The sequence below is a fragment of the Penaeus vannamei genome, chromosome 11 (genome assembly GCF_042767895.1).
Source record: "Penaeus vannamei isolate JL-2024 chromosome 11, ASM4276789v1, whole genome shotgun sequence".
Taxonomy (NCBI): domain Eukaryota; kingdom Metazoa; phylum Arthropoda; class Malacostraca; order Decapoda; family Penaeidae; genus Penaeus; species Penaeus vannamei.
The window spans coordinates 32,110,303-32,122,802 of record NC_091559.1 but is presented as its reverse complement, the minus strand read 5'-3'; the positions used below and the strand labels follow the sequence as shown (position 1 = coordinate 32,122,802).

The window sequence follows — 12,500 nt, the reverse complement described above, 5'->3', positions numbered from 1 at the left end:
AAGAAGTTCATCTGGAAAGAGATAGGCCACAATTTCTAACAGTTTCCCTCACCAAGTAGTGCACCAAGCTAATTCCTGAAGATAATGAGCATAAGATGTGTCAGTGCAGCAGAGGTGAAGACAGTGAGGTTGGAATGAGGCTGAATAAAAGCAAGAGACAAGGGTGGGAAAAATGATGACAAGAGGCCACACACCACCTAGGTGCACAAGTGCAATATCAAATTCTGGTGAGTGCAGCATGCACCGCCACCGACACTGGATATTGAAGCCACATGGGACCTTACCTCAATCTGTGTCAGTATCTTTCTCTCACTTAATCATCCTGTCTGCTTCGTAATAATAACAAAAAAAAAAAAAACGCAACTCTTTGCATTTGAAGGATAAAACTGTTCAATAAATTTTTTTATACCCTTTATAGTAGCACAGATGTAAGACAATCTGATAAGAGAAGATATTTACTTTTCTTAATATTTACAAACAGTATCACATGGGAGTGCATATGTGCATTAAGGCGTCAAAAGTCAGGAAATCTGAGTTCACTCAACTAATACACCTGTTCTACACCACATGCAAAGTCTGGATAAAATTTCTTGATATTACATTTATTTTCATACACAAAGATATATATAGATATAGAATATAGATGTATATATATATTAACAAATATATAAGGTTCAAAATTTCTGTCTTTATAACAGCATCACAAGTTAGAAAAGACTAACACAGTTAGGATATCACAGAAATTAATTTCTACATATGATGACTATAATAAGGCAAACATAATGCAAGTTTCTCACTCAATAAGTTGAAAAAAGTAAAACCTCTCTAAGACCCAGCACTCCTTAGATTTACCAAATATCAAATCTGTTAATCTCACACTCCAGTTCCTAATCTGCAAACCAAAATCACATACCAATCACAAACTGCAAAGTCATAATGTTAATCAAAGAAACGATAACCACCTCTTTCCACCATATCCCTCGGATTTTCATTGCTTCCGTTAAGCATCTTTAGAAAGTTAGTACAACCAGAACAAGAGGGCAAGGGAAAAAGAGGAGCACAGCAAGAGCTCTGATTAATCTGCATCAATGACGATGGTGAGATTTACCTCGACTGTGGTGACTGTGGGGACCGCCGTGAAGGGGAAGCTCGCTCTTCCATTTCTTCATCTGTCTCACTATAATATACATCATCACCTGCTGCAATGCAAACGGAGATAGGGTATGCATAATATATTATAAAAAATTGTCCTCATTTATGAGCTAGATGCTCTCCTTTCAACGTGAGCTTAACCCTGTCCCTTTCGAACCCTTTTTATAATCATATTTCAAAAATATATGTGCACTACTTCCATCACTACCTACCAGAACACAATAATATAGGAATAACAAATATACGCTTTCCATACATAAAAAGAACTTTTATGCTAGCATCAAAATATATCATTACAACATCATGTTCATTGAAAAATTGTGAATCAATCATGATCTTGTAGTTGCACCACCAAACCAACCAACATCAATTACTGTATCAAGCCTTATCTCAATAATCTAGAAACATCATTCTTTTTAGATACTCCTCATCCTAATCCCTGAGCTACAATTTATAATTTCATACGACCCTCTTAAACTCAAATAAACTGGATTGAAATCGCATGCCCATGCTGCAAAAATACATACCATTCGGCTGGTGAGCATGGTGCTGATGGCGGCCTTGAGACCCTGAGGAAATGGCCGATAGCCCCATCTGGCTCATCCAGCGGCTGCGTTCTTCTGCTGTTTCACAGGCAAAGTAGAATGTTGCTCCACCTGTCAGACATCCAAAGTGGTAAGCAGTGGCACAAAAAACAAGATGGTTCTCAGTGCCTTATAATCACACTAGGTAATAACATTAATTCTCATAAAATCAGCATGATATTCCCAGAACATGAAAAATGGTCAGCTAAGGTTGTAATGATACCACATATTCCTTTTATTTACATGTTGCAATAAACCAATGAAAGTTCTAAATGAAATAAGAGGGAAAAAAATTAACATTCTCCAAATGACTTCACAACTTTCAGTGTTGAGTAAACATTCTTCTTAAAGGTAAATCATAAAACAAAAAACCAACAAACAAATAAAAAACCCACTTGAGTGATAGATCTTGAAAGCAAGTTTCTTGGACTTGACATCAGGTGCAGGACACACATGAAAACCAGGGAGGTAGATGAGGGAGTCAGCTCTAACAGCTTCCCTGTCACGGTAGCCATAAAGGTAGTTTTTCTGTGTGCAAGAGATTAAGTTCCATTAGTAAGCAATGGAAGTATCAACCCAGTGCCTCCAGGAGAATTTGGGGTTCCCTTGGCCTTCATCCTGGCCAGTAAACACAGCCGACTTGGTTTGCCTCAGGGGCCTTCTTCTATGTGGCTAGTATGTAGCACTTGCCACATCACACCAACAAAGTGATATATATTTTTATTGTAACACTTGAATGCAAAACATTATTTTAACATTTGTAAATATTCAGAGATGCATGATATTCACTTGATTGCTGGATCAAACCCATAGTAGTCTGATTATGTACATTACCATAAACAAAGTGTGTTACACTCTGTGTAAAAAAGGATTTTCTCTTGTTGTAAATCTTATTTTTACAAATCAAAAAATTGTAATAAGATATATACTGGGCTGCTACTCCTACAGTTTCAATACTTGCCTTATGTGTCATACTTCAAGGCATTTACACTGATAGAATGCCAAAAGACAATGTGATTAATGTCTACAAGGAAACTGATCATATAAATTAAAATTAAGGTTAATTTCATGTTCACATCAAAAAAAGTGCAATATTTTGGTGCATGACGTCTTCCATACAAAGTAGGCAAATAATAACTTTCATAAATATCGCCATTAATACAAACAATAGCCTATAATTGCATTACACATCCCGCCTTCCCTTAGGCTATGTGCCAGGGCATATGGCAGTTGGCATGAAAATTCCTTATAAAGCATAAGATATAATGCAAGCATCATTGTAGCACCATGTGAATGACCTGTCACCAGTGCCATGCCCAAGTCTGCCATGACATGAACCCCACATCATCCGGAGGATAAGGTTTCAAGGATTCACACAGCCAGTAGAGAAATTATTTTAGGTAAATTTTCAATATTTCAATATACAATCTCATAACCTCACTTAGCACCTACCTTCAGGATGAACCACCGGCGTTCCCAGCGGTGCGGGAGGAGAAAGCCCTTATTATCTCTGCGGCGGAGAAGCCATCCTTGGTGGTCACCCTGGCCTAGCTCTCGACATGAGATGCGGCGACTTCCTGTAGTGGGCAGCAAGAGTCAACTTGGGCTTTTGGTGGAAACTGGCTGAGACTTGGGTCTATTATCAACTCTTCATGGTAAGAAGTGTCCTTTTTTTCAACACTTGTTCACATATATACAATGTATGATCCCACAGATGCATACATAATGTAACAGATTAATGCACAAAACCTCAGAAAATCCATAAAACACACAAATACTATCACTCATCTGACACTCAGAAAAGTACATGCACGCACATACACATATACGCACAGACACAGACACACACACACACACACAGACACAGACACACACACACAGACACACACACACAGACACACGCACACACACACGCACGCACACACACACACACACACACACACACACACACACACACACACACACACACACACACACACACACACACACACACACACACACACACACACACACACAGAGCCAAGGCCATACATATCAGCATTGATACCAAGCCACAAGATAATATAAAATATAAGCAAATATCTCATTTTCAATTTCTGTTTCTCTTTAATGTCTATACTAAAGTAGTTCTCTATCTACCCTAGTTTTCACTATGATAATCCAATAATGCATCATAAATGTAACATGGTTAGTTATTAAGGTATGAATTCAAAGCTGCTTGGGAAAGTACATTAGTAATGCTTAACATTAGGATACCTAAGTACTTCTATATGAAAGGCAAGGAAGGTTACACTAAACAAGAATGTTATATGAGAAGGAAACTATGGCTATAATCAAGTGTACATTAATTTTGTGTCTTGGAAAAACAGAAAGTTGACATCAAGTCTACGATGTTCACTTTTTCATTTCTCTCTTACTCTTAGCATGCACTACGTGTAACATACCGAGACAAACTTCATCCACATCTAGAGTGAGAGACATTAGTATTCTGCATGCATTCCTGACTCTTACCCTGATCTGCCACTAAGATTCCTCGACGCCAGACCGAGGGTGAACTACTCCGTGTCTCCCTAAGCACAACGGCTGGGGGCTCAGGGTTAGCCAAGGCTCCTGCCCTCACCTCTTGCTGCCTCTCTATCCCGCCACCTCCACCAGTACCCGCACTACCACTACCTCTCGCTTCATTCCAAGGGTCGCCACCACCACCAGCTCCCCCTGTACCACTGCCACAGGCTGGCTTCCTACCACCATCAGCATCATTACCGCCACGCTTGTCATCTCCGCTGGTACCTTCTGGACGGCCTACACCATGGGTGGTGGATTGTGCAGTGCTATGTGAGGCTGCACTCATGGGGAAGATAACCTGCGACTTGTAATGTTGTGTGGACCCATCACCTATATTTGTGGTTGCGGAGGATATGATTGTAGTAGGCTTGGGCTGCGACCCCCGCAAGGCTTGGCTAGATTGCCCCTTGGACTGCCCATCACGGGAAACCCGAGGGGGTGTGTCGCCTCCACTAACTGCTGGAGAAATCAATCATGCTTCTAGATAGAGCATAAGCTGTGGCTGTGAAACTGATGAATACTGTCAAAGGTAATTGCTGAGAAAGGCTCAAGAAAAATAAGGTGAAGATTATAAAGTTGGAAAATTATCAGTACTCAATTCATGCCTTTCTTAACAACTGTCAAGAGAAATCTGACAAAGTGAAGTATAAAGAAAAAAGGGATTTCATCTAAACACTGAGATCATCAAAGAAGATTTTGAGCAGTATGTTCTAAGTGGATTGAAATGCTGCTAAGCAATATATCATTTTGATTAACAAGGAGCCCATTATTCTAAATCAATGATACCATGTCTGCATATATCTATCATCAGATCCAGCTTGAAACAATGTTTTCAATCACAATGCTTTTGAACTGATCAGTTTCTTAATAATCAACCATTATTCCCTGCAATTCATTAAGCAAAATCATCCAAGAAAGATACTGCACAATATTTTCTTATTTACTTAATGGTGCTACACTGTCCATACACCATTGAGCTACAACATACAATAAGAAGTATCCAGGGACACAAAACCTGAAACCTGAAAGACTACACAGTGGACACTAACAGAGAATAACACAATCTAGAATGAACTGCAAAAACCTACCAAATGCTGATTTTGAGTCTGTATTGAAGAATCTGGGTGATGAAGCCTGGTTTGCTGGAGACTTCTCAAGTGGTGTGAGTGCAGGTGAAGCTACCCCTTGCAAAGTGTTCTCCTCCTCCATATCATAAGCTGGTGTGCTGTGGCTTTTGTCAAGCTTAGGCCTATCTTCTGATACTCTCCTCTGTCTAGTCGAAATGTCCAGTTTGAGTTCCTGGCCAGCTTTCAAGGTCTTGTCAGGCACTTTGAGCTGTGAGGAAAGGCTGGCTGGCTTGGCCTTCTGCCCTGGTGACTGGGAGGTCCCAGCTACAGCCTCCTTCCCACCACCTGCTTTGCCATCTCCGCCGTGGTCATGCTGGGAGTGTGGCTCCAATACAGTGGGAGTGATACCCTGTCCTGTGGGTTTCCTTGGTGGCAGAGGAATCACATTCACAACACGCTTCTCCTCTCCAGTCTCCTTTGACTGTTCCTGGCTGGAGCTCTCTCTGGCTTCACTGGTAGAAAAGGTTTCCAGGGCACCATTCTTGATAGATCCTACATCTCCCTCTGCACCTTCCTCCTTAACCACAGCCACTTCACTACCTCCTGTCATCCTATCTTTCTTCTCAGTACCAATGCATGTATGGGGGCGAGCAGCACGCTGTTCCACCCCAGCTGTTGCACGAAGGTCTGGGTCAGAGGGTATTGGCCCGTCAGGGCTGCGGCCACCTCGCTGCCATCTCACATCTTGCAGTAGCTGCTCACCCAAAGAAAATGAGTCATTTAAATTTCTTACCATATATCAATACTAATTGAAACACTGCAGCAATTACATTTTACACAGAACATCACAAAAAAGACAGATTTCCTGTCATCCACCTTATCAAAGCTGAAGGAAGGTCTTGTTGTTGCACCGGGAATAGTTGCTCGCCTTTGGACTGGTGCCCGTGGCTTGGGGTGGTAAAGTCGCGCACTGATGGGGGACGAGCCACAAACATCACTGTCTGAGAAGAATGGGTCGTCCTCCAGATCAGAGTCTTCTGCCTCGCTATCCGATGTCGTGTTTCGTGCATCATTGCTATAGGGGGACCAATATCCTTATTCATTATGAGCATTACAGAAAGAAAACTACAATATAATCCAAACATGAGTTATAAATAATCTACTGTGACCTGAAAAACAGACTTCTCTACAAGTATTAAGTGATACTCAGGTTCTTATCTCTGGTGACATAACTACCAACAGTTTCCAACCTGAGTGAGGACAGAGGTCGTGGTGGGGGAGTGTTGTTTGCTGGTGGCGGGGTGAGGGACCTCGGACGTGACTCCTTGGACTCTGTGCGCTGTAAAGACTTGCCAACAGACCTATTGGGATAAAAAACAATAGCAATAGATTTCTTACTAAAAAAACAAAGCACAAAAAAAGAACAGAAACCCTACAGGTTTATAAGGTAAGTAAAGTCAAACATGATATTATTGATTTTGACATGATAATTTGCCTTTTCAATCCAAGATTTGGAAACATGTTCATCTTTGAAGCCCACACATGCTGTGATATGCAAGAACTGAATTCATAGAAGAAATAATATTATGACCAACTTTTTTCTTTCAACCATTGGGGACAAATTTATATCTATATTCATTTTTTTCTGTATTAATGAAGTAATAAATATATGTCTACGGTGTGCAGTGATAAGTGTGTTAGTGCCACATATAAAAAATATATAAGTTAGAAAAGTAGTGTTATGTATAATGGGATGCCTTTCACTTCTTTATGAACACTTGACACTTCTCACAAACTGACCTAAAATCTTATTATAAAGTGAACGGGTTGATAGTTCAAAAGAAGTTCTCAAAAGGGGGAAGAAAATAAAGAAAAAAGGAAGGGCAGAAAGAAAGCAAAACTTACGGTGGGAGTTGAAGGTTGGGAATGCTCTTGAGGTCATCCCTGGGTGATGTCATGACTGAGGTTGCCCAAGGGGAGTAGGTCCTCTTTTTACTAGGTAGACGGAACGGCTTGAAGTAGATCTGTGTCACTGTATTTGAATGACAAGGTCTCTTTTTCACTGTGAGAATCACCTCCACAGGACACTCCTGCATGATTGCTGCCACTTTGTGGGGAGCCCAGCCAACCTACAAGGACAGAAGTCTGTGTGATTTTTTTTCTTTCCAGTGTTTTATTCACCTCTATACATTTCTTTTCATTTTCAAGAATATTGTAAAGCTAACAATGGTAAGATATATTAGACAACAAAACATACTGTATGTAACAAAAATCCTTCAAATCTCACTGCATCAGTCTGCTCATCACTCACCACTGTCTGGTAGCTGACCTGCACCAACTCATCCCCTTCCTGCAACTTGCCACACTGATGTGCAGGGCTTAGTGCACGCACCCCTGATACCTGGTGGACCCCATGGTAAGATGACTGTAGCATCACTCCCTGAAAGGAAGGAGAAATAAGGAGCCTTGCAAGTCTTTGTTCCCACAAATCCCTTGTGACTACTTGTCAAACACCAGGATTAATAATATCCTGTAATTTACATTGTACAGGCACTGAAAAATTCCATACAATGAAGTAAAAAGAAGTTCTTGGGGGGGGGGGGGGGGATAAGAAGCACAGGAAAACATCAGGGAGCTTACATCAACAAATATATTACAGATCTTCATTGATCCTACTGACTGTAAAGACACTGCTTCCATGGAGAGTGAAACTGATTCAAACACATAAGCATAGAATCTAGAATTATGCAAGGAGGAAAACTTGATACATATTTCATATACTTATAACATTCCAAGATTTTTCCTTGAGTGTTTTGCTTTTTGTCTGAAAATTTAAAAGCTTACTATTTCTCCCTCACTTCCTACTGATGATTTTAGCTTAACTTCCACTGTTTTAGTACCATGATTTTGGAAAACAGCTTGCAAGACTGAATGAGATGTAACAAGTTGCTAAATTAAAGCAAACAGCTAGGCCTGTGAAATACTTGTTACTAGAAGTAAACAAAATCAGGAAGCACCAACTTACCCATTCATCATCTGCTTTCTTCTTTATTGTGGCAATATCCAAGGATGCTGGCTGGATGATAAGGGGATCATTGCACTCCTGTTAAGAAATGGAATTATATTCTTTGGTGTTGTACTGGATAAAAATAAACCAATCACATATGAATACAAAAACTGATGAATATGGCAAAGAAAACCCTTGGCACTAGTATGATTCAATATTTGGAGTAAGTTGGTAATATTTCTTTGAACAAGAAAAATGAATGACAAAAGAGCTGATACTATTTCTTTGTGTGAAGTGGGGAAAATATGATACAGAGTAGTTATCTGACAGAGTTACTTTTTTCCACAATCAGTGAACAAAAGTTAGAACTAGTAACATGCAAAGTACATTACAATGTACAACTAACCTGTATGATCTTATCAGAAATATTTGCCAGCTTGAGGCACGACTGGAGGATGACTGTGGCCTGATTTTCTGCAAACATGTCACGCTGCGCAATAGTGGCCAGTCTGATGCTCAGCTCCACCAGGTTGCTCTTTAGGCTATCATACTGTTCAACACCCTCAAAGGGTTGCCTGAGAAATGAGAAACAGGATCTTGCCACCTACTAAGTCTTCATGTATGGTAAGTAACTAATATGATAAGCCTCTTCCCACTAGTGTTTTTCAACTGCACCTCGATGACAGAAAAAAAAGGGAAAACTCACCTGTTGAGCCATGACACAACTCCTTTGACTGATGACAAAACATCAGCAACGCCTGCAATCACAGCCGTTGAAACCCTCTCCTGCTTCTTTTTGTCACTAGCACGGTCCCCTCCTGTCCCATCCTCCTCTTCTTCCCCATCCTCCTCCTCTCCTGCACTCCCCCCACCCCCTCTAGATGAGGCAGACAGTGCACGAAGCTCATTGTAGATGCTGCGAGCTTTGGAACTCAGGCGGAGAGCTAAGTACTGTACATTCTCCTGGTGTAAGTGGTAATGCTGTGCATAGATTCAGAAAGAAGAAAAAAATATGGTTAGGTGCAATCATACTGATATAATTCATAATATGAATTAAAAAGTTTAAAATCCTACTCTCATGGTTTCCAGAGTAATCACCCAAACATTTACACCATTCATGCAATATACAAACAAAGCCCCAGCAAATTCTGAACGTACAATATTTCTTAGCAGTTCCACTCCTTGCAAAATGATCTCTTGGTGTCCGATCTTGGTGACGTGGAGTGAAGGTAGCTCATCATGGCTCAGTTGGAGAAGTCTTTTTCCATCTACTTGATTATTGACAAAGTAATGGATGTATGGAAGTATCACATCATCCAAGCCTGGGTGGGGAGAAGTGCAAGAATTTGCCGTCAGTGAAATGAGTCATTCCTTTTATCATTTACCCTTTTCTTCTTAAAAATATAATTCTTAAAATATGGAGATCTCTTAAGATAACATAATTAAGTAACTCCAGGATGAAATTAACCCAACGGTATAAAAAAATATATATATACAAATCATATGCTGGCAATAATAATAATGTAACTAAATAATGCACATACAACAACAGTCCATTTCAAGATTATTACTAAAATTATTTGTTTCAGGTAAAATAACATATCGAAAAGGACAGCTGTATGGGAGTCATATCTGTCACTAAAGAACATTATAATCAAACACAGAATAAGATTGGATCTGATGACGATAACTTTTGAATAAGTAATGACCTTTTTTTTTTTACTTCAAATTGTGTCAGTTCGCAGAACAGACTATAAAAGGATTATTTCATAGTTCATTTCTTTCATCAAATGGAATGAAATTCATTTTTCAGTTTAAAATACATCTCAACCTATGGAAGCAAAGTGAACTGTACAATAAAGCTACATATATATTTCTTCTCTTTTACACTTAGCCATTTCTTTATCTCTTATGATAAGCCTTTATACATAATATTTTTACAAGTAATGACAAAGATGGCAAGATAGGTTTATGTACACAAATAAAAACACATCAAAACACAACTTAAAACAATGGCATAGTATCAGTCTAATGCAGTAGAAAATAAATATGTAGGAATAAAACAACAGTTAAAAAAACATACTGGATAACTCATTCATTTAACATAAAACATAATAAACCCAAATTAGACTACTCACTGTCATAAACAACTCTTAATTACATCTTCAAGAAAACCCTTGAAGTCATTGCATGACTCACCATCGCATTAATCACCACCAACACTATTCATTACCATAAAAAAAATTCCTTCCTTGTTGTCACTACAATAAAATGTATCCATAAACTCAATTGCAATTTCATGTCTTTCTTTGTCCAAGAATAGCCAGGAGAAAAAAACACTGGCTTTGCAGTTGCCTCACTATCAACTGCACTGTCCTTGATCCTCCACCACAAACCACAATCACCTTAACTGCCACCGCAACCACCATAATCACAAGCCAATTCCTACAGCATCTACACAAAAGCCCTCTACAACTACTGCAGGTCTCTGGTAAATCTACATCATCATCACAATCATCTAGTCCATAACCACCAAACTAACACAACCACAATTACATCCAACGCAACCTCACGCTCTCCTTGATTTTCCTCCACATCTGCTACAACCACAATCTCATGAACACCTCACCCACCACAACCCCGCTCTCCTCACCCGCAGCGACCACAAACCACCACACCTTCCACCTCCACTTCACCCACCACAACCCCAAACCACGACCTCACGACCTCCTCGCCGCCGCAACCACAGTCTCGCCCTCACCACCCGCTGCAACCACCACAACCTCAAACCCTCCACATCCGCCCTCACTCACCCACTGCATCTACCAGTAACAATTCCACCGCCTCCATATCCACCGCACGCCCACCCATCCCCGCCGCAGGGAAGGGAGGTGCTGCGGCAGGATGTCAACAAACGCCCGCCGCAACCACCACACCCAATGCCCCTCGCACTTCTCTCTGTTCTTCTGGGTTTCGGGGAGGAAAGGGATCCACGGCACACTAGGATATGGTAACGTTTCCATCCTTTTTTCTTCCTCACCCTTTAGCCACTCTGATACTTGGTCAGGACTCCATTCCGCGACGTTGACGTAAGCCATCCTCCTCCGACGACACCATGACCGCTACTGATGATCATGATGCTGCTGCTGCCTCCTCCTCTCGCAAGTTGCCACTCGTCGAGCATGTTTTTCATCGGGGTTTAATTCTATTTGTGGGGGGCTTATTTTGTGATTGTATATTAAAACACTTCTTTTATCTATTTTACGGAGCCTTGTAGAGTTTGTTTATAGTTTGTGATCATCATAACGGTTATACAAATAAAGGTTAAATAAACTCTATGGCGATTGCCGTAGTTTGTACTCCGGAAACGTGTTGCCAACTAGCATTTAATTCTTTGACCTCTTGTTGATAAATATCTAGCAGACGTATTCGATTTCATGACTGTATTTCACCAAAAGTCTCCCCACTAACACGGCATGAAAGTTCTGTGACAAACAATAGGCCTGAGGAGTTTTCTGACATAAGCCTATTTTTTCTCCCCAAAGGACACCGAGTTCTCACGCACATGCTAAGTGGGCCCCGCATCGAGCATACACCTCACTTCATCTTTAAAAGCCATCCCATTCAGTAAAAACCGAAACGCATCCTTTCAAAACTTTAATGAATGGAAATCTCATCAATGTTGAATGAAGCTCATTCGCTTTGCTAGACATCTTTGACTCTACCTCTAATATTTCCAGAGCTCAAATCCTTCAATGACGCTTACTTCAGGGCTCCTAATGTCACAGGATAAGCATTAAATGGTGTCTTCCTTTATGATTCACGATCGACTGTGCTTTACCGAGTCTCAAACCTTCTTTATCGCTGCTTCATTCCTCCTTGTCTTACGAGAGACAATCTGTCCAATCCCGCCAGTCAATGTAAGGAATTACCCAGGGAGTGCCTTTGTGCAGAGACGCACCCAGAAAAGCTATTATATTTCTAAGCAATGAATACACTTATACACAATACATACATACATACACACATACATAAATATATACATACATGCACATGTACATACACACGTACACACACACACACACACACACACACACACACACACACACACACACACACACACAC

At 40.5% G+C, this 12,500-nt stretch overlaps 1 protein-coding gene across 4 annotated transcripts in view; it reads right to left on the bottom strand.

Annotated features, from left to right (window-relative positions):
• Positions 1–11,563, bottom strand: part of cnk (connector enhancer of ksr) — a 24,222-nt gene extending 12,659 nt beyond the window's left edge. The window contains exons 1-15 of one of the 4 annotated variants that reach the window (XM_070127237.1): positions 11,416–11,563; positions 9,534–9,697; positions 9,082–9,356; positions 8,782–8,950; positions 8,394–8,471; positions 7,680–7,808; positions 7,274–7,497; positions 6,619–6,729; positions 6,245–6,443; positions 5,390–6,122; positions 4,248–4,760; positions 3,189–3,313; positions 2,132–2,264; positions 1,680–1,808; positions 1,109–1,199 (exon numbers count right to left, since the gene is read on the bottom strand). In XM_070127237.1, the coding sequence (XP_069983338.1) occupies positions 1,109–1,199; positions 1,680–1,808; positions 2,132–2,264; positions 3,189–3,313; positions 4,248–4,760; positions 5,390–6,122; positions 6,245–6,443; positions 6,619–6,729; positions 7,274–7,497; positions 7,680–7,808; positions 8,394–8,471; positions 8,782–8,950; positions 9,082–9,356; positions 9,534–9,697; positions 11,416–11,473 (3,131 nt within the window). In that variant the 5' untranslated portion in view covers positions 11,474–11,563. Of the gene's footprint in view, positions 1–1,108; positions 1,200–1,679; positions 1,809–2,131; positions 2,265–3,188; positions 3,314–4,247; positions 4,761–5,389; positions 6,123–6,244; positions 6,444–6,618; positions 6,730–7,273; positions 7,498–7,679; positions 7,809–8,393; positions 8,472–8,781; positions 8,951–9,081; positions 9,357–9,533; positions 9,698–11,188; positions 11,277–11,415 lie in introns of those variants that run through there. The other 3 variants (XM_070127239.1, XM_070127238.1, XM_070127240.1) reach the window with 3 other exon arrangements.
• Positions 11,564–12,500: the final 937 nt, after the last annotated feature.